Below are 27,520 nucleotides of genomic sequence, written 5' to 3'. Positions count from 1 at the left end.
CCTGTGTGTAGTGCACCCCTGATCCATCAAGGGACGTCCTACAACCCTCCACTCCATAGCGTAGGTTGAGGAATCTATAACCATTTTCGTCACAGAGTCGATGTTGCCTCTGGTTTAGATTCTCCACTCGACTCCGAACCCAAGGACCCTGATCCACTCAGGGTACAGTGCTGCAAATCGTCAGCTTGGCTTCTACTCCTCGAGAGATGGAGGCCACCTTTGCCAATTTAGCCAGCTGTCAAAAGGACCCAAGGATTTCCTCGGAATCCCAACAAGAGGCATTGTTGGTGCCGAAATGTGCAACAGTCTGCAGCTGGCTGCACCCTGCACGCTCAATAGCTGTCAGAAGAGCCTCTTCCACATCTTGGAAAGGCCCCCTGGCAAGCACACCGAGAGAACATTGGAATTTTTCCTTACCGCAGCCGCCTAACATTGGAGCTCCCAGTAACTAGCAAACCCCTGCCCCCCGCATGCTTGTCCAGACGTTGCTGAAGGAGCGGCCACTATCCTGTCAGAAGGTGCATTCTGATCCAGCTCAGCCTCCCCCCCCCCCCCCTCCCCAGCATCAGATATCACACTAAGTCTATTAGCAAAGTGCATGGGATTTGGCAGGAGCCTGCGTCCCCCATGCAGCCTTTGCCTTGAGGCTCAAGACCTTGACACAATCCGCCACCCACAGTGAGGTGAGAGTGGGCCGGGTGGCTCAGTTGCGCCTGGTGTTGGCTCAGTGACAGAGAGCTGTGACATCCCCCCTGCGCATCTAGTACAGCACAGGCTGCTCCAGGCACCCCATCCCCACCACACCTCAAGGTGGCACTCAGGAGCTTGTTGACTGTGGTCAACAAAGCTTCCAGCTGCGTTTGGACTGTGGCCAACTCCTCCTGTATCCGCACTCAACAGACACAGTCCCTATCCATCTAGCTAATAAATGATTTACTATAAGAAACGTAAGGAGACCTACTGCCACACAAGGTTTACAGTTACACTCTAGTTGCCAGAAAGGACACCCAATAATGAAAATAAAAATTCATAGCAGAAGCTAGATCTGGTGCTTATTTTCCTGCTCGGGCCTATCTAGTGAATACTAAAGAATAAGACAGTGACCTACAGTAAACTCCTATGGGCTATCTAGTCAATATTATTAACGAATTGAAGAGTAACCTATGGTAAGCTACAACTACTGATTATCCCTTGTATTTATAATGTAAAGAAGCATTTAAATACACACAGAAATGACCTAATAAAACTATAAAACTGCTACCTTAAATGTACCGAGTCTAAATGACGCTAATAAACGTAAATACTGAATATTGTACACTGACAGAGGCAGTTACAAACCAAAACCTTTAGCTAACAATAAGAGTTCAGAATGTAAAGCACAAATACGAACTCTACTTTATAGGAACCGATGGGTTTACAGTACACTATCACTAAAGCCCACAACAAGCTAAGGAGCTTAAGCAGATGGCGAGGGGAGTTTTAGCTTTCTGCTAACTAAACTGTATGTAAGAAGGGCTCAGAAGTTGTATTGTAACACAGATTTACTCAGATATTGTAGTGTAACACTAATTTACAATGTATTTTACGTGCGCTTAACTGTTAATAGTTGCAGCGTGCACTAGTCAAACGTATAGAAGTGAGGTTAGAATTCACTGCCAGTATCATTTTTCTAAATAAAATGCAACCCAGTGTTTAATTCTTGAGTCTTTGCAAAAACTACTTAGAGTATTATTATCAAAGGCAATATCTTGCCTCAAAAGTTTGAGCTATATATGAAAGACTTTCCACTGCCTCCAAATAAGTTACTTTATTATTATACATTTCATCTTCTTCTGCCACTAACAACTTCACACCATGTTCCATAGGTGTCGAAACTGGCTTGCAATTATTCGTGCCAAATTCTTCTAGTATTCCCTTCCTGTACATCGATTGGTCAATTAACAAGTCTTCTCCCTTGTCACTTGTTATGATCTTCATACCAAGATACTGTTTCACTTCACCTAAAGCATGCGTATAAAATTCAGATTAAAGTTGTTTCTCGAAACTATTCTTTGAACTATTGTCAACCCATATAGCCAAAATTATAGTTTCTTTGCCATTCCTTCTGTGATATATACCAGGATGTTTTATCATAAGCATTGATTCCTACAGTATCCACTCTGTTTAAGACCATGCATACTCCTTTCCAGATGTCAGTTCTTATTCTTTTCTTTAAGAGTTTTCTTGGCTTCCTCTGGCAGAATCACAGAAATGTCTTCCTACAATTCTCCATCGAGCTATGTGGTCTTTTCTTCCATATGGCGGATTAATAAATTTTCTTTTACAGCAAGGAGCAGGAGATAGTTTAAAGAAACGTATTTCACTGGAGGTGAGAATGTTCGTGTATAGTCTATGTTCTCTGTGTCATAGCAGCCTTTAACTATGAAATGAGCTTTAAAATTTTGTTTTGAATCTTCCAGGTTTTCAATACTAAAGACCCATCTCACTCGTATGGGTTGCTTTCCTTGTGGTGCGGCAACCCATTCATAAGTATCAGTCATGGAAAAAGACTGTAATTCCTTTTCTATATCTTTCTTCCAATTATCTGCATTCGAGCAGGTCAAGGCTGCTTCAGCTGTAAGAGGGTCATTGTTAACATTTGAGGAGCCACATAAATCTCATAATCTGGATACAGCTTAGGTTTTATTGTATGTAATGAACGCCTTAAATTAACATCCTCGTTGCTGGTGTTTCCTGGATCTCATTATCCATTTCATCTTCAATAAACGTATCTGGTTGTTCCTGAACAACTTCTTCAGGTCATTTAGTTTCTAAATTTACTGGTGACTTTGCATATTCTTGGACACCATCTTCGTGATTAATAGCTACAAATACTTTTTCACCATTTGTTTTGTTTTCACCAGATTCTAAGAATATTACATCTATATTAGTTTGCACCTTTTGGTTTTAGGATTTATTAATCTGTAACCCTTGGAATGTTCACAGTATCCAATAAAAATAGATTTTTCAGATTTAGAATACCATTTTCTTCTAAGTTGTTTAGGAACTTGTACCGAGGCCTTACATCCAAAAATTCTTAGATGATCAAGATCAGGTTTCTTTCCAGTCCAGACTTCATATGGAGTCTTGTTTGGTACAGCTTTAGTATGTGGTCTGTTATTATAGATACACTGCAGTTGGTACTGCTTCTGCCCAGTAACATTTTGGTAATCCTGCATCCTTTAACATGCTCGCTGTTTTCTCTACAGTCATTCTGTTAGCCTGTTCTGCTACTGCATTTGAGCAGAACTATAGCGAATTGTAGTTTGATATCAGATTACTCATTCACTTAACTGTTGCTTAAACTGTTTTTTGACGTATTTGGTACCATTATCTGATTTGATAACTCTTATCTTCTCATCTGTCTGTCTTTCAACTGGCACGAAAAATGGAAAATATTTAACTCACTTTGTCCTTGGTTCCAAGGAAATAAACATGTCATCAGTCAGGGTATGAAATAACAACTGCCTCCTATGGAATCTTCTTCCATAAGCCCACAAAGGTCTGTGTGCATCAGCTGCAGAAGCTTAGTAAATCTATTTTTACTTGTTTTAATTAATAATCTGGCTTGCTTTCCTTTATGATGCTATAAAAAATTTTGCAGAATGTACTGGTAACTATTTCCAACTGGAAAACATCTAATTTTTAAAAATGTGTTTCTTTGCTTTCTGTGGCTACCATCCTGCCACTCCAATCAACTATTTCTTCACCATTTAAATCAAAAATTACCTGGTTGCCCTTATTCACTGTACCACTCACTGAAAGCAAATTTGTAGTAACATTCTTCATTTAATGTACATTATGTGTTGTAATATCTTGTGATTATCCTTTAACATTTAAATTTAAGTTTATCTTTCCAACCAGTTCACATTTTTATTTGAGGACCATCCACTGTTTAAACTTCAGTGTTTATTTTTGGAGAAACATCATACAAAACTGATTGGTCTTTGGTAATATGCATAGAAGCTCCAGAATCCAGGAACCAATTTGTACTTTTGCTTTCAGTTTTGCCATAAGAGTAACATGCAGTAAGTGCCTTTACCTTTATTGTCTGGATTGCTTGTCTTCCTTTCTGGACCTTTTGAAACTTGACTTTTTTCTTGTGTTCTTGTCTTTTTTTTTCCATGCACTGTGGTGCAAAAGTCCCATTCCTTGGCATTTATAACGTGAAACACATTTCTTCTTTTTGTATTTTGAATATAAAGCTGTTTCCCTATCCTGCAAAGAGTATTCTTGTACATTCTTGCTTTTGCCCAATCACCTGTAATTGGTATCCCTGAACTCTCGAAGCACACTATCATGGGGGAGTACTTATTTGGTAGTCCCACTAGTAAGAAGGTACTAATTCTTTCTTCAGCAGTGCTGAATCTGATAATTCTTAGACATTTCAAAGTGGATATGATTTTGTTTACATATTCATCATCATTTTTACGTTCACCTAAAAGCTTGATGATAAGCTTTAGCAACCAACTTTCCTAGTTTAACCTCTGTCTTCAAAAGCTCGTCCTAGATTGTCCCATACTTCCTCGCTGTGTTGACCTTTTCTAGATAAACATAGTTTACAGGATCAATTAGAGGAATTAATTTGGATTTTTCTTCATGATCTTTGTTTTGAAAATCTGAATCCATGGACTTTAAGGTTTCATCAATGACATCCCAAAGGTCATCCAACTGTAGATAAGCTCCTACTGCAAACTTCCAAGTTGTGTTATTCGTTCGATCCATGAGCGTCTCAGTCTGTGGCGTTTGCTAGTCAAACTTATTTAATTCAGTCTTCTTAGGCCCATAACGTGTTGGATTATGTATTTGCACAGAGAAATAATGTTGACAGAGAAACACTATTTAGGGACACTTAATTTAAAAATTTAATGTGTTCCCAGCACTATACAAAGCCACATAACACAGAACATCTACCATAGAACATGTAGCATAGGCATTTGAGAATACATGTAACAAGCAAAGAGATCTGTACACAAAAACTCACTGCTGATGTAACAAATATTTTGTCCAACAAATCCCAACAGAAATAATTTACATAGAGAATAAATAATATTGGTCAGAACATTGAGGCACATTGTGTTTGTCAATTTTTGCTCAGCTCTGTAATTGATGATTTTCTGTGTGCTGTTTCGTAGTCATCATGTATAAATTTGTTATGTAATAGCATTTCCCTCTAACCCAATGCTGATACAACTCCACTAGTGTGAAATGATTCTAGCAGATTTCATTGGTGTATACTAACTTCATCTTATTGTATAATTAACATGAATATTAATGCCACATTTTGATTCAATGATCCCTCCTCTTCTTATCCGATGCATTTGGGTCGAAAGGGGTATAGATGTACATACCTACAGGGTAGTATGCCTGTTTTTTTTTGTTTTTTTTTTTTTTTTTGTCTTACAAAACTGAATGTAGACTCAGGAAGTCATCATGGGTATCATTCATCCTCTGAAAAATGGTAACCTAATTTTGTAATTGTATTGTACAAGAAGAAGAGAGTTTACTTGAGGGAATTGGGGATGGAAGCCAAGCAGCTGTACTGCAGTCATGTTCATGATATGCTAGGATTTTTTGGCAATATACGGGTGCCAAGGTCTACCTTCTCTGCACCTTAACTAGAGCTTTGAGATGGAGCAATAAAGAGATTTGGGTGTCAATTTTGGCTCTACTCTGTACAGATTTCCGTACACTTTATATGCAGGATAGTGCCAAGGAAATGGCATAATATCCCATGAACTGCATGACAAAACACAAATCCAGTTTATGCAGTAATTATTAAAGCCACAGCAGTATTTCCCGTTGGCTTTTCAATGCAAAATCTACTGTTTAATAGACTCACAAACAGTCATTGGTGGCAGTGTGTGAGAATATTGTAATAAATAAAAATGTATATACTCCAGATTCCAGTAGGGGGTCAAACAGCCCACTTGCACCCCCTCTACCCCCCCACCCCCCATAACCTTACAAGTTGCCAACAAGTACAGCTGAGAGGTTTTTTTTTTCCAAATTAATGTAGGGTTTCAAAACTCATAAGCTCATAGGAGGTATTTTCATGTTAAGTGTGTTTAGTGCGGCTGTTATTTTGCTGAGTGAGACCAACCACGTAATAAAATTCGCCAACACGGGAGTTCTGGCTGTAGAGAAGCACTATAACACCTGCTTGTTCAGAGACGCTGTAGAAATACAAAACACAGGAATAGTTTCAACAAGAAAGAAGAAAGCCTTAAGGTAAATGGATCCTGTCTTCCCGTACTGCAGCGAACGACCATCACAGATAGCAAGAGGAAAACCGCTCTGGAAACGACCACGGAGAAGCCCTCGGACGTTGGTGTGCTGGGTACATATAGTCAGTGGCTGCGAGCTTAGCTCCAGTTTACCACCGACAATATAGGGGGAAGCTTTGACAATGCCAGCCACTCGTACTGGCGAAAAGTCAGTAAAATCATCAAACAAACGTCGGCCAAAGAATCCTAGACAGACACCAATAGGCAGTTTGAAATTAATTATATGCAAACTGAGAACGTATTCAAAAATTCTGGAGCAAACCAATGTTAAGGATATTCATCTCTAATTATGTGTATTTTACCCTTGTTATATATAATAGTTGCCACACGCCAAATAAGTAAATATATATAGAGGAGTGACTTGTGCTTACTTCCTATTACTTGGGATTTTGCACTGGTCAAGAGATTCATGATAAATGAAAGCTATTATGGTGATAATTGCGGAATTTTGTTTGGAAAGTGCTTAAGCAGTTATTTGCAGAACCGTTCATTTGGTGTAAGGCATCATTTATTGGCCATTGGGGTATCTCTCCTTCCTTCTCCCCTGAATGTTTATATCATTGACAGATATGACAATTTTGTTAACATCTGCATTTGAAATAAAATCATTAGTACAAAAGGAGGAAATAGTAAATGTATAAGTTACTGAGCATGAAGACCTTGTCATATCATTAATGAATTTCAGTGGCTTGTTTGAGTTTATTATCTATGTACTCCAACCTGAACAATTACTTTTATTTTTAAGAAACAACATTGAACTTGTTTTAGCAAGTGTTATTTCATTATTAATTAAGCCCTTTTAATGTATATTCTACTTACAATAGTGTGATATAATATATGATTCACTAGTATTGACTGTTCTCTGATGAGAATAACTTGATAGGCCTACAATGAGCTGTTAAAGCTGTGCCTCATGCTACTTTCAATCTTCAGAGAAGAAAATGAAATATCGCAGTTTAAGTAAAATTTATGTAGCCTGAAATTATTGTAGATTAGATTACATGTACTTTTCGTTCCAGTTGATCCATAGTGAGGAGATCCCCCAAAATGTAGAACATGTCAGAAGAACGAGAATACCCAATATATATTACAAATGAAAAACACATACAAGTATGCTAATAAGCCTTCCAAAGATCACAAGTGGAATGATTGTCATCGATGTAGAATGAGTTGAAAAAAAATTTTAAACATATTTTTGTGTATGAGGTAATGAACATGAAAGGAATAATAATTTTACGACACTTAATCACGGTGATCTCATTACTGCACTGAATGTGTACAGAAGTCAGATTGTTCTAATATTTGCATTGTTTTATATTATCAATAATATGTGCTTACACACACACACACACACACACACAGTTGTTTGTACTGAGTAATTCATCAGAGGAGTAGGTAGAGTTGGCCACCAATAAGCCCTTTATGCTCCTCTTAAACTGAACTTTATTGATAGTTAAACTATTATGGCTGCTAACAAGCCATTGAAAATGTGTATTCCTGAATAGTGATCACCTTTCTGGACGATTACTCACATTTATAAAACTGATTCCATTAATTGAGCTGTTGGTTTAAGGAAGCAGTGGTTAACCTCCCTAGCTCCCTAAATAGGCCTCTGCATGATGTTCTGGAGTTCGCACCACAAATAATAATTATTACATGTTTTTTACCCAGAAAACTTAAGCTTGGCTTATGAGTAACCCCCCCCCCCACCCCGTCCCCCCCCCCCAAAAAAACACCTTCATATGACATTATGGAATGAAAGTAAGCACAGTATGTCAGCTTTTTTATTTTTATGTCCCCCATGCCTGACAACATTTGTTCTGTGGTGTGCTCCTCCCAGTTGAATTTGTCATCAAGCTGTAATCCCAAGAATTTAACATTGTCCACTTCTTCAATCTCTCTGCCATCATATTTTGGCCGCTTACTGGTGGGGAAACCTCTTCCAATTCTGATTTTTTTTGTGTGTGTGTGTGTGTGTGTGTGTGTGTGTGTGTGTGTGTGTGTGTGTGTGTGTGTGTGTTCTCTCTCTCTCTCTCTCTCTCTCTCCCTCCCCCTCCCTTTCTCTCTCTCTTTTTTCTCAAATTTTAGTGACACGCAGTTGGCTAGGGACCATTTATTAATGTCCATGAAAATTCCATTAACTGATCTTTCTAAGACTCCACTTCATTTACTATTTATTGCAATGTCTGTAGCATCTGCAAACAAAACAAACTTGGCATCTGGTAATGTTGCTGATGAAAGGTTACTGAGATACACAGGAAAAAGCAGTGACTCTAAGATGGAACCTGTGCGATGGCACATTTAATTAGTTCCCAGTTGGTTGATGCGTGGCAGCTTCATTTATGTCTCTTACCTTATGACACCTTTTGTTTTCTGTCAGAATTATAGGAATTGAACCCTTTTGCAACATTTCCAGTTACACTGTAGTATTCTAATTTACTGAAAAGGATATTGTGATTTACTCAGTCATGTGCATTTGACAGATCACAAAGCATACCAGTAGCCTGTAATTTATTGTGTAATGGATTAAGAACATTTTCACTGTATGTTTAGATAACCTTCTCAGTATCAGAACTATTTAGAAATCCAAACTGAGACTTGGACAATATATTATTTGGGTTAGATAGAGCAGCAATCAGTTGTGGAATTAAGTTGCTTTAATATGACATTTATAGTCACAACCCAGATCAGATTTCAACCTGTGTCAGGTCATTATCAATGCAGTGCGGAATTGTTGCAGTTGCTCGTGCTCAAGTGAATGCTTACACAGTTCAACCCCATGGAGGCAATCTCATGAATATATTATTTGTTGGCAGGTGGTTAAGAAGCTGACTGTATATTACCTTTCTGAAAAGTTTTGAGAATTCTGGCAAACGTGAAATTGGACAGCAATTTGACACCATTCATTATCTCCTTTCTTGAACAAAGGCAAAATTCCATCATCTTTCAACCACTGATAAACAGCTGGTTAAATAGATAGCTTAATATGTTACCAAACTCAGAAGCACACTCTTTAATAAACTTCGTTGATATTTTATCGTAGGCACTAGAATTTTTTTGATATTAAATTTTTTATGATGGGCATTACTTCTGCTTGGGTAGTGAGGGTCATATTTATGTTAGTGAAGTTATGTGTACTGTATGGTCTGAGGTCCTCCATTAAACCATCTACTGAACCTGACAACACCATTTTTCAGTAACAGTTACGTAATGTTTGTTAAAAGTTTTGCAACATTGCACACATCTGTTACAAATCTATCATTTACTCTTTGATGTTATGTGCCCATCTTCATGTCTGGTTCCACCAATCGCCTCCTTCACTATATGCCATATTGTCATCATTTTGTTATCCAATGTGATTATCTTTTTCTTGTAATGCATTTGTTTTGATGTCCATATTAATATCTTAAATATTTTGCAGTATGTCTTTTAATGTGCTATATCATCAACATCAGAGCTGTTTCTGACTGACACATGCAGTTTTCTTTTTCTTTTACACAATATCTTTATTCATTGAGTAATCCATGGTTTCTTTGTAAACTTTAGTCTAATCTGGGTTATTTTTTGGGGAGAAAACAGTGTTCAAATAAGATATGTAATTTTAATGAAAGTGTTGTATATTTAATTTGTGCCATTAGCACTGTATACATCACTCCAGTTCATATCTCTGAGGAGTGTTATAAAATAATCAATTTTTTGCTTACGACCAGCCTCTTGAATTCAGATTTAATATATTTTATATCCTGTTCAGTATTAACAATTAACAATAGGAACTGCATGTTATGGTGTGATTTTGTTATATAACTTCGTTCATTAGACCTCTCTATAAAGATATGTGGCTGTTTGTGAGCAAGTAGTTACTCTGTGACTTTACATTCTTTCCCGACAGATCTGTTGCAAATGCACTTCTCGGATTTGCCGCCGGATCGTATCGTGTAGCTCGCTCAGTATTTTATTGATGCAACTGCTCGACGTTGTCAGTTGATGGTAGCTGCCGCTGTCGCTGCTGCAGTCACACCTTGCAGCAGTGACAGAAGCAGCTACCACCACCTGATGATGTCTAGCAGTTGCATCAATGAAATATTGTGCGAGTTACACAATACAATCTGTCGGCAAACCCGAGAAGCGTATTTACAAGTAGTTACCCTAGTTGGGAAGTTTACAGTAGGAATTAACTCAAATTATAGTGTTACTGACTGTATTAGATTCTACCTGAAAGAGTTTTTAAGAAAATCTACATTAAAGTCACCAGCAACCACTGTTTCTTTGACCAGTTGATTTTCAAGGTGGTTTATGAACAGATTAAAATTACCTGCAGGTGCTCAATATACACTTGCCATTACAAATCATTTATTATTAAATTCTGCTTCTGTTGCATATGAGGTTGATGATAGTGTCTGAGAACATATACAAAGTCAATATTGGTATGTCTTGATGCTGATGCAATCTTTGCCAGGTCACGCTTTATACTGTACCCAGGACCTCTATGTCAAAGCAATTACCTGGCACATCTGCTATAATCATGATGTCTTCCTTGGCGAAGCCTTTGCAAAGTGGTCCTAAATCCTCATGTCACGTGCTCCAGACCAGCACTAGGTTAAAAAAAAAAAAAAAAATTGTGACCTGGTATTCAGATTCAGGTTCATCCGGGAAACATTGGCTGACATCTGTAGCATGAGAACTACCTAAAAACAAAACTGTCTTTGTCCTTACAGCCTTCTCTACATTTTTAGTTTTTAATTTGCTGCTGAAAATTTGTTGTTCCCTGTCTACACTTGCATCTGCTTGAGGCTCTTGAGTTACTAACTGAAGTCACAAGTAAAACTCATTTTTTCACATTCACCACAAAGCTGTCAGAGGTAGCTGTAACTCTGTTCCTCCTGTTGCCTGTTTCCACTTCTCACCTCTATTTATCCTTCTTGTGAGCTTATTCATCAGACCATCATGGCTAAACAAGATATTTTCAACAACAGAATCACATGCTTCAAAAGCAGGATAGATCATAGATGTGCTTATTAGTTTAATAGTGTTCCCAAAAACTTATAAAATTTGAGTTACACATAACTAGCTGCAGCCAAAAGAATCTCATCTTTTACTTTAAAAACTTCCTAGTAGCTATAAATTTGAGCTGGAAGTACTCAACCCAACTGTTCAACAATAAGAAACAGGAACTGAACCTGCACAAGCCAACATAGAAACATTTGTACAGTCTGATTCATATCAACACTTTCATATTATAATCTCATTCAGCCAGAGAATACATGTTGATTAGAAATCGAGAAGTTCAGTATGACTCAGTAGTACAAGGAGTTGTAACGGTTATTCCACCCAATAGAAAGAGAAATTTGAAGTGAATTATGCTATGGTTGTGTAATGCAGCAAAAGGTAAGCAGTTAAAGTTACTGCTGATGAGTAAAAAACTTTGATTTTATTGAAAGTATTTCAGTAGTATGCTGTTAACTATTTTCATATAACAATGAGCAATGATAGTGGAATAATGAATTTGGATAAATTACTATGTCAAGAATTTATAACTGAATGATACCTCACTTCAGTGGAAGAGAGTTTACTGTACTGACTAAAGTTGGTTAGTTTGTTGAGGTTTCGCCTTCATGTTGCGTAGGTATTCTTGTTGCTTTTAAATTTATGGGGCATATCATGACATGTTGTTGAAGAAACTACATATTATTTCAATGAAGCAGATGCTTTTCATCTTCAGCAATAGGCAGTTGCTGTAGCACGTGAGGATGAACAGTTGCCTCTTTAATATATTATGTAGTTTCTACAATAACATTTGTTGCTATACCCGAGAACCTTGTAAGCAGTTATTATGCCAAGGGAAACTTAAAGGAACACAATATTCTTACTGTTCATTCATAATTTTCCCATTTGAATTAAAGCAATATAATTGCTTTTGCACATTAGTGGCTATAGATATAGAATCCATCACCATTGTACCTATTTTTAAGACTTAGTGGAATGACAACAAGTACACCAGACAATTTTAGATGATAACAGACACATTGTACTGCTACTTCTCGGCACAGTTTCTGAGCATCAGTGTCATAGTGCTCTTCGCCCGACTCCTTTCCGTATATTAATTACAGATTATGTACAAAGTATTTTTTAAAGATTTTACAGGGAAATAACTAATCTGTTTTAGTTTAAATAATTCTTATAGTGAGTGGCAGCACATAGATGTGCACTTTCTGTTAAACTTTGGACCGAGTGTGGTGGTACAGTGATTAGCACACTGTACTCATAGTAGGGACGATGATGGTTCAAACCCACATGCAGCCATCCTGATTTAGGTTTTCTGTGATTTCCCTAAATCGCTTCAGGGAATGCCGGGATGGTTCCTGTGAAAGTGCATGGCTGACTTCCTTCCCCATCCTTCCCTAATCTGATGGGACAGCGGTTTGGTCCCCTCCCCCAAATCAACAGACTGACCTTAGACTTTGGAATCGCACATGCTGCTGGTTAACATATGGACCCATTGTATTTTCCATACAGCTAAAATGGACCTGCTGTATGTGGCTCAGTTGGCGTTTCATGATGCTTACACATGTGCAAAAATCATTCTCCGTGGCAAAATGTATACCTCAGTAACTTCCATGATTTACAGAAATGACAAGTATTCCATTTCCTAAAGATCCAGTGAAGGAATACCAAAAAAGGATGAATAAGGGGAAAAAAGTCATGTAGTCACAATTTTTTGTACAGTGGTAGGAGGGAGTGTCATGAACAACATACTAAAAACCCTGAGTGGTGGGGTGTGAGCATTGAAAGGTGGGGAGGGAGGAGGGGACGAGTGTTTAAACTACATTAAATTTTCTACAACAAAAAGTCCTATACATTTTTTCTCTAGAACTAATAGTTTCCATGTTGCAGAGGATGGAAAAATACATATTATTAAAAATAGTGCTTTAATGGTATAAAATTAATGTTTGCTATTAAATTGAGTGAGTTAAGAACAAATATTAAACATGTGTACCCCATCTAAATGCAGTTGACTGTAGTAAGGGAAAAAATTGTGTTCTGAGGACATAACAGGGTAGAGGGATAGGAGAGTAGAAGCTCAAGGGAAGGCAGGCTGCCAGATTGTGGTCATTCAACTCCTTCCTTCATAGGTCTGCAGACAGAAGAGCAAGGATGTGATTCCCCACTTTGTCTACACCACAACATCACAAGAAACAACTACACGACGTTTCACGAAGCTACACCCACTCTCTGTAACACACCTTACGAATCGGTGGCAACGCAATGCGTGGGCAAGTTCGGGGGTGTTTCATTTCCATTAAGTGCATTAACGCTACGTGCAATGCCCGGTATGAGTTACTAATGATACTAATGCAAGAAACTCTTATGGACCAAATCTATGCAAAGTTCTACACCCTGCTAGAGGGAAAAGTGATTCTTAGTCATCTGGTACATCAGCTGTAGGATTCTTCCAGGAAAGGCAAATTCCCACCCACCACAAGCACTGCTCACTTTTCGTTTTGCAGACAAAATATACTCCCCAGCATTTTCTGTCAATCTCCCATATGTGAGATGGTGAAGACAACTACACTAAGCTTGTGTTTATGTAATAGTTATTTTCAGCTCATTAAATGAGTGCTTACTTGCACTTCTTAAGTCAGCTGTTGTTGTTGTTGTTGTTGTTGTTGTTGTCTTCAGTCCTGAGACTGGTTTGATGCAGCTCTCCATGCTACTCTATCCTGTGCAAGCTTCATCATCTCCCAGTACCTACTGTAACCTACATCCTTCTGAATCTGCTTAGTGTATTCATCTCTTGGTCTCCCTCTACGATTTTTACCCTCCACGCTGCCCTCCAATACTAAATTGGTGATCCCTTGATGCCTCAGAACATGTCCTACCAACCGATCCCTTCTTCTGGTCAAGTTGTGCCACAAACTTCTCTTCTCCCCAATCCTATTCAATACTTCCTCATTAGTTATGTGATCTACCCATCTAATCTTCAGCATTCTTCTGTAGCACCACATTTTTTTTAAAGTCAGCTATTATGTGAAAATGTCAAACAGATGAAGCTGTCAACTGTCTATCGTACTGAATAGCCTGTTACAAGTGTAACATGCTGTCAATAAATGTACAACAATGTCAATTTAATTGTTCCGCTGTCACTGGCTAGAATACTTTTCACAGCACGAGGGGTGTCAAACGTACTGCCTCAGCCTCAGCTCTCCCAACATCTGAAGAGGCCCAGAGGCTTAAACTACCTCCTCTCTGGCGGAAGGAGGTCACCTAGATGCTGTTGAATTTTATGTATCTCAGTATTAGTCAAGCAATGTGTTGCAGGCATTTCTATTCTAGACTTGAACATAATCAGTCCCATTACTTCAGACATATTCACATCTGCCTTGGAAGGTATACAGTGGATGTGTGATAACTGGCTCTGCTCAGGGCAGCCCACTCTACAAGTGACAGCAATTCCTAAGCAGAAGAGATTTATCCAGTCTGCCAGTAGCACAGTTAGTGGTGAGGGAAGTGTAGTATCTTCCTGGTCAGTCATTAAGTCACCACCAAGTGACTTCAACCCAGTTGCATAGTTTCATGATATGTTGTCAACAACAGATAGCAACAAGTTGCTACATTTACCAGTTCAATCCCTTTCCCACCAGCACTGTATAGATCACTGACAACATGACACAAATTATATACTTTTCCATTTTCTTTTGAAATGTCTGCAATGGTCTAGTGTCTGATAATTTTAGTGTAACATTTTATCACCTTCTTTTGACAGCTGTTTTGAAATTACATTTCTTATGGTCAGAGGTCTGCATGGATAAGTGAAATGCTATCAAAATCAGCAAGTCCCTTATCCCCATTTGAAACTATACAAAAGAATTGCAAGGATAGTGTTATATAGGTTTTGAGGACACTGTCAATCCCAGCCTGGCACAAATTTTCAGCTTTCCGCATTGTTTTCAGTCAGTGCGTGCTTGCACCCAATGTCTGTAATTCCTTTGTGTCTTAATCTTACATCTCTTTTCTAGCTGTTTTTAAGATTGTTTGCTGTTTCATTTGAAAATGCTCATTTGTGTGTGTGGGTGTATTTAATTGACCAGCAAAGTAATTTCAGTTTTAATGACAAATCTTTTTACTTTAAAACTGTCCAGGATGTCTACTTCGTGTAGAGTTTCCAGGTCTCTATAATGAGGCTGCAAAAGTGCTACCATATTTTTATTGACATATTTGTGTGAAAAAAAGTGTGAAATTGTTGTGTCTGTCCATATGCTGGCAGTTCATACCAGACAAAAATTATATTATGTCTTCATCATGCCAAAAATAATTAAGTAACACTGAAAATTTGTTTTGTTTGTGATCTATGATGTTGAAAAATGTGGAATATAAAACAAGTTATATGCAGTGTGACAACACTGCTATTTAAATGCAGAGTATTTGCTGCAGTTTTCCCCTCTTCCCCCTCCTTGGGCTCAGACAGCATGGTGTGGCAGGAGATAAAATGTGCAGTGAAGCCAAGTGCTTTGGCATTCAGGCTTGGGAATGGCTCACGGGCAAAAATCTTGGCTACCCATGCGATATGTACTCACATTGCTTCAGATGGAATGAAATGTTGTCTGTATCTCTAATTTCATTGACACACACTCCCAATAATATTAACCTTGCTGCATGCTTTATTTGGTCACTACAGAGTTATAAAGCAGTAATTGAGGATAGCACAAATTAATCCTAGCAGTTAGCTATTGTAGTGGCCTGACACATTTTTGGGAACATGCATCATAGATTTAATGAAAATGTCTTTGAAACATAAGTCAACAGGTGCAGATAAAGGGATTGTAGCTAAAAATTAAGGACAGGAGCAGATGTTTTCTGAACCTACAGTATGAAATTTGTCAGCTGACATTTACTTTCTTTGCCACTTCATTCATATAAATATGTGGACCATGTGTAATGTTATAATATTGACACTGTTCTTAAAGTTTTATCCCAAAGGTGTTTAATACTGCAAATATCTGCATCTGTGCACGTATTTCTGTGGATAGCTAGCAGATCCCATCTTGTGGTTTAATGTAATTGTCCTGTTGTTGTGCCATTGGTTTTTGTAAAGATTTCGGTTCTTCATATGCACCCAAGGTATTTGTAATATGCTATGAGGTGACAGAAGTCATGGAATACCTCCTAGTAATGTGCCAGATCCTGACATAGTACAGCAACTCAATATGGCGTGGGGTCAACAAGTCCTTGGAAGTCCCCGGCAGAAATATTGAGGCATGCTGCCTCTATAGCCATCCATAATTTCGAAAGTGTTGCCAGTGAAGGATTTTGAGTGTGAACTGACCTCTCAATTATGTCCCATAAATGTTTGATGGGTGTCCAAATAATTCACTTGAATTGTTCAGTATGTTTTCAAACCAATCACGAACAATTGTGGTCTGGTGACATGATGCATTGTCATCATTAAAAATTCCATCATTGTTTGGGAACATGAAGTCCATGAATGGCTGCAAATGGTTTCCACGTAGCTGAACATAACCATTTCCAGTTAATGATAAATTCAGTTCTACCAGAGGACCAAGAACATAGGCCACACCATTACAGATCTTTCACCAGATTTCACAGTGCCTTGTTGATAAGTTGGATCTATGGCTTTATGGGATCTGCACCACACTTGAATCCTACCATAAGCTCTTATCAACTGAAATTTGGACTCATCTGACCAGGCCACAATTTTCGTCATCTATGGTCCAACCAATATGGGCATGAACCCAGGAGGGGCACTGCAGGCATTTGTGTCAGTCGTCTGCTGCACTGTCCTAACGGATACATTCATTGCCTGCCCCACATTGATCTTTGGAGTTATTTCACGCATTGTTGCTTGTCTGTCTCTATGCAAATCGCTGCTTCTCTTCATCATTAAGTGAAGGCTGCCAGCCACTGCGTTGTCCATGGTGAGAGGTAATGCCTAAAATTTGGTATTCTCTGTACATTCTTGACATTGAGACTTGGAATATTGAATTCCCAAACGATTTTAAAAATGGGATATCTCATGCGTCTTGCTCGAACTGCCATTCCGCATTCAAAGACTGTTAATTCCCATTGTGCAGCCATAATCAGGTCAGAAACCTTTTCACGTGACTCACCTGAATACAAATGACAGCTCTGTGAATGTACTCCCATTTAATACCTCGCGTATGCAATACTGTCGCTATCTGTATATGTACATATCGCTGTCCCGTGACTTTGTTAACTTCTGTGTAAATAATTGGACACAGTGGTCTAAAAATGCATTTACTGTATGTGAGGGGAGGAATAGGCATATATTTGCGTAACACGCGTGCTATGTTGGAACAGTGCATGGGACACACTTTTATGAGCTACTTGAATAGTGAATTGGGAAATAGTAACTTGTAATCATTAGTGCTTTGCAGCCAAACAGTGTGGTTATGTTTGTGTGAACAGTTGGTGTTGTCTATTTCTATACGGTTTTATCATGCCTTTCATTTTAGTGATCAGTAGGGCATCCTGTATTTCCTTTGAGATCTCTAATTAAGAAAGTTATAGACACTGAGAGTGAAGGTACTGTATACAAGAGTCGAGTACACTGATGAGCCAAAACATTATGACTACTGTGCGCCAAGACATTTAATGCAGTCTGGTGGCAGTGCAGGCATATGACACAGTAAATAAGTATATTAGCTGAGCAGAGATGAATGGGAAATCATTCTAGCAACAATACTAGCTGCAAGTGGGGAAAATCCAGTGACATAAGTGACTTTGACAAAGGACAGATTGTCGTGACCTCGCATCTGAGAACAAGCATCTCAGAAATAGTGGAGCGATTCATTGCCACTATCTATGGAAAGCAGTTGAAGGGCAGTGGAACCAGGAATAGACAACAAGGTGTTAAATGTCCATGCCTCATCAAAAAAGTTGAGATCTGAAGGATAGTTGGCAATTTGTGGCAAATCTGGTGATAGAGTACACTGCTGGTTCAAGCACATGTATTTGTGAGCACAGTGTTCATTATTGAACTTGGAATTCTGTAGCAGATGAAATATATGTGTTCCCACTTTTACCCAATGACGACGTCAATTACAATTGCAATGGGCAAGAGATCATCGAGATAGTACTGTGTATCAATGGACACGTCACTTGGTCATTAAAGTTCTTGCTACACTATGTTAGTAGTTATGTCCATATACTCTGGCATCCAGGCGAGAGTCTGCTTGAAATGTACACTGATGGAGGCCAGTGGGGAGGGGGGAGAGCTTTACATTATGTGGGATGTTGAAGGCACTGTGATGGCCGTGGACTACATCAACATATTGTAGACCACCTGCATCCCATTGTGTTTGATATCTTCCCTAACTATGATAGCATCTTCCAGCATAACAACTCTCCCTGTCACACTGCCAGAACCAGGATACATCGATTTGAGGAGAATGCTTGTTAAATCGCGTTGATTTCTTAGCTGCCAAATTCACCTAATGAAACACATCCCAGATGCTATTGGGCACCAGCTCTGTGCCCACAAACCACTGGAGTGTAATTTACAGGAACTGCATGACCTGTTCATAGACCTTTGGTGCCACATACTTCTCAAAATCTACCAGGGACTTTCCCGAATCCATGCCACACTTAATAGCTGCTGCATAGCGTTCCATAGATTAATCGTATTGAAGAGGTGTTCGTAATGTTTTGGGTCTTCATTGTATATGTAATTGTTTATCGAACATATTTGATGAGGTTCTTCCTAGATAAATTTCTCACATGTAAGGTTGTTGCCCACATCTGAACCTCCTGGAAAATGTAGGAACCAGATTTTACAGTCTATGTGACCCTTGTGTACAGTCTTTGCTTGCTAAAATTAGTCATCATTTATTTGTTGGAATGTTTGCTAGTTTTATGATTATTTAAAATGCAGCGGCTTTCTTTGTTTCCAGTTGAGTAGTAGTTTTATAAAAAATTTACTTCAAATTTTGTTTGATAAAGTTCTTCTAATTTACAGATGATGGCAGAATTTTAAGCTTCGTGGCAGATCATTTCTAATATGATGGGTACGTAGATCATCTCTTTGTTCAAATACTTGAAGTATTTAACTAGTTTTTCCCAAAGTCTTAGCAAAATTTGAATGCTAATAATATTTGTGTCAAAAGAGATGCATTTACTTACCTTGGGAGTAAATAGGAAGTACGAAATCAATGCAGACAGGTGTATTCGAATGTACAAATGTGATTAGTCTCATATTGCTTTTCACATTTTTAAAACATTGCTTAAGGGGATCTGGGCATCGTGGTCTTTATTTTTTTTTGCTATTATTTTAAAATATAGCAACACAGAGACTTCAGTAGATACTGACAGGAGACTCTAACTAAATAATTAGTATATTGTCTTCGATGTGGCAAAAATTTAAATATTGTGGAGTCCATAATGAAGCGAAAATTGATTTTTATCTTACACTCTGAATTATGTAGGGTCTTGGGATGGAATAACAACAATATTATGAAAAGGATAGATTGCTACTCACCATATAGAGAGACAGTGCATTGCAGAGGAGCAGACTGCTATAAATTTTAAGCTTTGGGCCAAAAGGCCTTCTTCTGAAATAGAAAACAAACACACACACACACACACACACACACACACACACACACACACACACACACACACACACACACACATTACAGCTGTGGCTGGACTGCAGACAGTAACTGCACTTGATGATAGCAGCATTCTCATGTAGGTAGTGGAGGTAAGGAGAGGGGATGGAAGCAAGATAGGGGTGAGGGAAGGTATAGTGCTGCTTGTGCGAGCATGCATGAACATAGTGGGGACAGGATATGTCTGCTAGGTGCAGCTGGTGTCATCTCCCTCTACAGTAACATCCCCGATGCCCAGCGCCTTGCTGCTATTGAATACTTTCCAGTACCCAATTGACTCCAAACCTACAATGTCCTTCCTGGTCACCATGACCAACTATATCCTCACCCACAATTCCTTCTCCTTTGAAGGATTTGAGTACAAACAAATCCATGGTACAGAAATGGGTGTTCACATGACCCCATCCTATGTCAACCTATTACGGGCCACCTAGAGGAATTCTTCCTAACCACCCAGAATGCCAAACCCCTCACCTGGTTCAGATTCACTGATAATCTGTGTGTTCTGAACTGAGGGTGAAGACACCTAGTCAACATTCCTCCAAAACTCAACACCTTCGCCTCCATTACTTTAACTGGTCCTCCTCAACCCAACAAGTCACCTTCCTCAATGTTGACCTCCACCTCAAGGATGGTTACATCAGTATCTCTGTCCTCATCAAACCCACCAACCCTGAGCAATACCTCCACTTTGACAGCTACCACCCGTTCCATAGTAAGAAGTCCCTTCCATGTGGCCTAGCCACCCTGTTCATCACATCTACAGTGACGAACAGTGCTTCTCCAAATAAGCCGAGGCTTTCACTGAGGACTTCACAGGCCAAATTTACCATCCCAAACTTGTACAGAAACAGATCTCCCATGTCATGTGACCCCAGTCACCTACCACCTACTGCCTCCCATCTCCAACATACCTTCTGTCCAGCCACAAAGGAACAATCCACTCATCACTCAGTACCACCAAGGTCTGGAGCAACTGAATCACATTTTCTGGCAGGGTTGTGATTACCTTTCATTGTGTCCTGAAATGAGGAATATCCTACCCAGTATCCTTCCCACCCCTTCCACAGTAGCATTTGGCAGCCTATCTTAATCCTTCATACAAACACTAGCTTTTCTGAATTGAGCAGGTGAGAACTCTCCCTGCAATACATCTTGCATTTCCTAAACTCCCTTACCTCAACCTTTGCTAGTCGCTGTCCTCCACCTGCCTATAGAATTGCCTCATCCCACTCGACACTACACAGCCTTTTATTCAAGCATTGCGCCCATCAGTCTTTTTCCCCTTCTGGGTATTTCTCTTTTTTTTCTCTGCCCCCCCCCCCCCCACCCCCCCGGGCCTCCAACCTCCAGACTGCACTAGCTGCCCTACCCTGTTTCCACCACATCCCTGCATGCTCACACAAATAGCACTATACGTTCCCACACACGTACTCTGCTATCCGTCCCTGTCCAATGCCACTTCCTTAACTCCACCGTATACAGAGATTGCTGCTACTGTCTGACACAGTTGCTCTCTGCAGTTTGGCCACAGCAGCTGCACGATGGTCATGTGTGTGTAAGCTGTGTGAATGTGTGTGTGTTTTCTGTTTTGGAAGAAGGGCTTATGGCCAAAAGCTTAAATATGTAGCAGTCTGCCTGTTGTACCTGTCTGCAACTCAGTGTCTCCTTTATATGGTGAGTCCCTCTCGTAATATTTTTGTTATTCTGAATTCTTTGTAATTTTGATTTTGGATACACAGTGCTTCCTCACGAATCAAAATAAAAGGTCAGAACAAATTTTAGTCTTTTAATTAACTCATTAAACATTTACTACTAATTTCTTGTTTTGTGTATTTAAAAAAAATTAGAAGCTAATTTTTTTCTCCTAATGATGTAAGGACGTATGAGATGCTCCAGCTTAAAATATTTAATACATTATTAAATTATCTGGTTCATTATGTGGGCACACACTGCATTATTATTCATGCTTTTTGTAAATATTAGGTGAGATAATGATACCTAAGTATGCAAAAACATTGATTACAGGAAACTGAAACTAAAGGTTTGCATTGCTTTTCTTCTGAGTAATAACGTGTCAGAACACTCCAGCTCCATAATCTACTTGATTCTGTGTATCTTTTTCATCATCTTCAATTTTTTCTCTTTTCTTCGTTATTCTGGCTCCTTTGTTGGTTTTCAGCAGCTTTTTCACCTACAGCAGCAGGTTGCCTGTCCTTATGTAGAAGCCAATCTTTCATATTGTCCCTAGTTTTAATGCCTAGTCTGCTCCTGGTTTTTAATCTGCTTGTTACTACATCATTAAAACATATTATGGCATCCATCCTACCAATACCAATACAATGCCTCTCTTCTGCCAGGAACTGTAAAATGCACCAACAATATCAATATATTGACAAATATTTACAGTACTGTTTCACAATATATTTATTCTTTCATGAAGTTTGTTCTAAATAATACACTACAGTTCTAAGGCACAATGAGGTACATAATTGAAATACCAGAAGGAAAAATAACATTCAGTACACCACGTTAAGGTTGTTTTTAGCACAAAAAGGGGTGCACAATGCTGCCCCAAAAATTTTTGATCACTTACCCAGTGATATAAAATGTCTGACAAAGAGCAAAGTAAAATTTGATAACAAACTGAGCAAGTTTCTCATTGGCCACTCCTTGCATTCCATAGAGGAATTTCTATTACTATAATGTGTAAAATGTTGTGGGTAGGAATTAAAAACTTAGAAGTGTTCAGAATGTAACCGTATGTACGACTAAATTTGCAATGTGAATGTAAAATGACTCATTCCACATCATTAGGATCTGTCATGCAAAATGATCCGTGGAACATGCAACTAACCAACTAACTAACTAACCAACTTTCTAACTTTCTTTTACTGTCCTCTGTATAGATGCTTCACTGATTTCAATTAGGGCAATATGCAACTGATTATAATACCTCTCAAATTTGACAAGTGGTGGTAAGAAATCCACCCAGAGCACAGAATATCTGGGCTGCTTTTCTTCACTTCTTAATACACCTCACAGAATAAGTGAAGCGAATATTCACTTCACAATACTTTGAGCACAGTACAGTTATCATTGTCTTTTCATAATGTTACATACTTGGCATTCCATTACATTTTTTCTAGATAAGCCTCTTCTGTTACTTGTGTCCTCACTAAATATAAAGGATTTTTCACTATTACAGTATTTACATTTAGCAACACACAAAAGTAATTTTGAAGTCTTGCACTTACTAATTAAAACATTACCATTATTCTCACTTTTTACAATGCCAATGCCTTTTTCACTGTCTGTAAAATGTTTCAACTTGTGTTTTGAAGCACTGCCTGACAAACTTTGAGGCATAATCTCGCTTCACTGCAGCATAATGATTTCTTCATTTTTGTTACAATATCTAATGACACACTTGTATTGATTAACTTAAAATTTACAACTGCAATTAAGCATCTTAGTTTTTGTCATTTTGGGATGAAAAATCATTTAAGTACACCTGAAATGGTCACAACAACAAGTTTACCACACACACACACACACACACACACACACACCTGCAAAAAACCTAAATAAACTGAAGTAAACAACTTGTATTATCAGAAAGACAAATTACTCACAGTACAGTCAGTTTGTTCTTAAAATGAGTTACTATGGAAGTATTGGCAGCAAAATTTAATAACAATGTTTTGTGTTTGACGGTAATATGACATCTAGGCATTTAAAAAACACACACTGCATCTGCTTTAGAAAGGCATTTAAACACGAAAATTATGATGTAATATACTTGAAATATATATTTTTAAAATCAGAAACAATCACAGAATTTTATTAAATAAACCCAAATTTCCATTTTTTTAATTATTATTATTTTTAATTTTTTTTAATATGCTCATGACATCCAAGTCCCCCTTAATTGTGAGAAAAAGATATGGAAACTGCACAGGTTTGTAAGGGAATGAAAAAGTGCCCCCAAACACTGGATCAGGAGACAGACATGGGGCAAGAAATTATTTGGAAAAATTTACAAGCTATATTGTAGGATAATTTGTTCCTGATGGATATTAGGTTGTTGTAAAACTCTGTACTCAATACTCCTGAATGCTGGGGCAGAGAGAACTTTCCTTATTGGAATTTGGAATGCCTTCATTTCCTTTAGCATTTGCACAACTTACTCTGTTTCACTCCTTTCTTTTCCCCTGGTGAACAAATTATTCAATATTCATGAAACATAATGTTTTTAATTTTCCCACTATTGCTTTATGTGTAGTCGTGGTATTTGGTATAGGTTTCTTCCAGTATTTTCCCATGTAAGTTCCATGGGACCTTAGAACTGTTTTAGGTTGTAAATTGCTGCGTACAAAATGTAGTTGGCATATTAGAATTGTTTTTAACACTGGAAGAAGAGCCATATATCTTGCGAGTCCTGGATAAATACTGTTCAGTGTTTATGATGTGGCTGATGACGGGCTTCACTAGTCACTATGGATACGTGCTATGCAGAGTTATAACTTAAAAATTTCTCTTTTGTACGTGCTTTAAGAAGTCAGTTACAGTCACATTTTAAGATTACATTACATAAGAGTTATTTTCATTTTAAAACTAGATAGACATACATAGATCAAGTGGCAGATTTAGCTATACCTTGTCTGTATTTTTTTTCTTGTCTGCACTAAGAGTTTCATTCACAAAAGAATCAGCAAGTGATTTTGTTCACATATCGTTCAACAAATGGCATTTGCTCCAGAGAGCAAAGAATGTGAAATTGGATTTTACTATTGATGTAATTAAAGCATATTGTGTTCTGGAGCTTGAAGACACATTTACTGTGAAATTATTTGAATCTGCCTCAAACTTGGATGAAAGAAGAAGAAATGGGTTAACAATAAGAAACAGATTTGCTGTGACTGATTATTTTTTAAGTGAGGCTAGTAAAAATTCCTTGGTAGGACACCAGAATCTGAGGTCTTACAGAAAGTAGAATATGAGTTCGTATATGAATTTCCATTTACATGTACATTTTTTTTTTAATTTCATTGTTCCACCTTGGTTATTACTTTTGGTAATTGTATCTGTAAATACTTCTGAAACATAATAAAACAAACTAATTGGCCGTGTCCTCACACTGTCTAGCAATCCATTTTAAAGCAGTGCTTTCTAAACATGGTTTGTTGTATGTTCTATTTTTATTGACATATCACTAGTTCCAATAACATAATTGTCCAAGGCTATAATGTGGTGTAATTCCTGTGATGCAAAGGAATCAATCCCTTTATTGTCACTTGTTCACGAAACGAATGTGGGAACAGTCACACCTTGTAAGAAATTATAATGGATGCTGCCACAGATGCATTCGTGCTGTCTTGTTACTTGTCATCTTTTCGTCTCGATCCAGCAGAAACACAAATGTTGCACAGATAAACACTGTGTCACATGACCGTTACTGCAACTTGTCAAATTGCATATCATATTGTCTCTATGGGAACCGTGCCTACCACTCACATACAACCCATGTGGAGGGAGATTATCCTTGATACTCACAAAGCTAGTGGCTCATTGGTTAAAGAACTGGATCCCATGTAGGAGAAAGAGGATTCAACCTCTCATTTAGCCCTCTAGATTTGGTTTTTTAACAGTTTTTCTAAATTGTGTAAGGCAAATACTGAGATGGTTCCTTTGGAAAGGGCATGGCTGTTTTCATTTCCAATTTTTGTCTAACTTATATGACTTTGTTGTTGAAGAGAGATTAATATTACTCATCTCTTTGATACCAAAACCAAATTTTAGAGTATTATTGCGATAAATATTATTATGGAGTGCTCTGCTTATGAGGTTGAGACATATCATCTCTTTGGGCTCTTACACGTGGTCCTTTGCTCAACCCTAATAAAGTCTTCTTGCTTTCCAGAATACTTCCGCACTCTAAATATATACTGACTGTCTAATGCTGTTAGTACACATTGCACAGGTGTGTGGTGATTTGTTGTGAATATCAGATTATGATTTGGCCAAGTTTGCAGGTTGGCAAGCTTGTCATCCTTCAGTCATTTCTCGTCCTTTTGAATATATTTTATTTTATGCTTTTTCCTGCAAGATTTAGGATTTGAGGATGGAATAAGTGGTGCAGTAGGGCTGTAGTGTATTTTTTTTATACTGTAATTGCACAAAATCATCAAGAATGAACTTCAGATAATATAAATGTAATTACTTCTCAAGTTCTCCTACTTTTGGCACAGCTATTGAAGCTATATGAAGAAAAAGTAAACAGCTGCAGATTTTTCTTTAATAGCAATTCTATAGTCTTCTTGGATCTGAAACAAAACATGTGCAGTCACGAATACACAGTGTAAGAGAGAGGCTTGTTGTAGTGCTGTTATTTCAGACCCACTATTGTCAGTGTGATAAGAAAATCTTACATGGTTAAAAATAAATTTCTTTGGGTCCTGGAATTTTGTTTGCAAATATAGTAGAGCTGGTACAGCAGGTAGTGAAAGTCAGTATTGGGAGGATTTGGGGGGGAGGGTATAAATTTGATCAAATATCTGGAAAATCTGAAGAAATAAACATGTGAGCTTCTGAGTAGTGAGACTGAAAATAAAATCTACCTTTTTTACTGAAGCAAAGTAATTATGTGTTTAAGGACTGATCAAAGAGGTACACAAAGGAAGTAAAATAATTTGGCATTAGTGCACAAGTTTAATATGAAAATCTAATTGAAAAATGAAAATTTACTATATCATAGAGATTGTACAGTTCAGTGTTCTTTTAAAAATGTGAGGAATGTAAAGTTTTTGTTCCTTATCCAACAAAAGAGAAGTTTTATAGTAAATATTGAATTTACCGCAATATTGATGGTTTATTGACAGCAAAATCGATTTTCAGTCACATACTGATAATCTTCAGTGCTGTGGTGTACAAATTAAACTCATAGGCACTGGTGTCAAGTTATTATCAGTAAAAAGCTAAGAAACAATCACAATAAAACAATAAAAATCGATTTTGCTGTCAATAAACCATCAATATTACGACCAACACTGACCTTCCTTCTAATTTTAAATATATGGTCATTGTGGACACAACACTCGATGGAGCCACCAACCAAATATTGAATTGAATAGAAAAATTGCCTACAGTGTATCTTAGTCTATTTGGTTTGTGCTTTGTCAGGGGGAAAAATATGTTGGTATAAATTTCCTGGGCTCCATGTTAAGTGCACTGAAAGGCTCCTCTTTGCCAGACTGACTCAGCATGAAGCCCAACCGTTTTTATATTAGTTTAGCTCACTGGGTAATCCTGTGATGTTGTACAGTTTTGTTGTCTCTTCCAGGTACAAATTTAAATCAGCATGGCCTGATTAAGAATGTGATGTGGATCACTTACCCATATATTTAATGTTACAGATTTACTCCTTCGTAAAGCATTTCAAAAATGAAGTGACGAATGGAGATTTAGGGTGGTTATCTTCTGTTTAATAACAGAAAATTCAAACATGTGACTTAATTTAGTCATCAGCATCAGTTATCAGTCTTGTTAAGT

At 37.9% G+C, this 27,520-nt stretch overlaps 1 protein-coding gene across 1 annotated transcript in view; it reads left to right on the top strand.

Moving 5' to 3' along the window:
• The window catches only part of LOC126298227 (uncharacterized), a 142,844-nt gene that overhangs the window by 13,866 nt on the left and 101,458 nt on the right, over nucleotides 1-27,520 (top strand). The window contains exon 2 of the mRNA XM_049989532.1: nucleotides 19,318-19,366. Within this exon, the coding sequence (XP_049845489.1) occupies nucleotides 19,360-19,366 (7 nt within the window). The 5' untranslated portion in view covers nucleotides 19,318-19,359. The remainder of the gene's footprint in view (nucleotides 1-19,317; nucleotides 19,367-27,520) is intronic.

The sequence above is a fragment of the Schistocerca gregaria genome, chromosome X (genome assembly GCF_023897955.1).
Source record: "Schistocerca gregaria isolate iqSchGreg1 chromosome X, iqSchGreg1.2, whole genome shotgun sequence".
Lineage (NCBI taxonomy): Eukaryota > Metazoa > Arthropoda > Insecta > Orthoptera > Acrididae > Schistocerca > Schistocerca gregaria.
The sequence above is the reverse complement of the archived record's forward strand: the minus strand, read 5'-3'. Positions and strand labels throughout refer to the sequence as shown.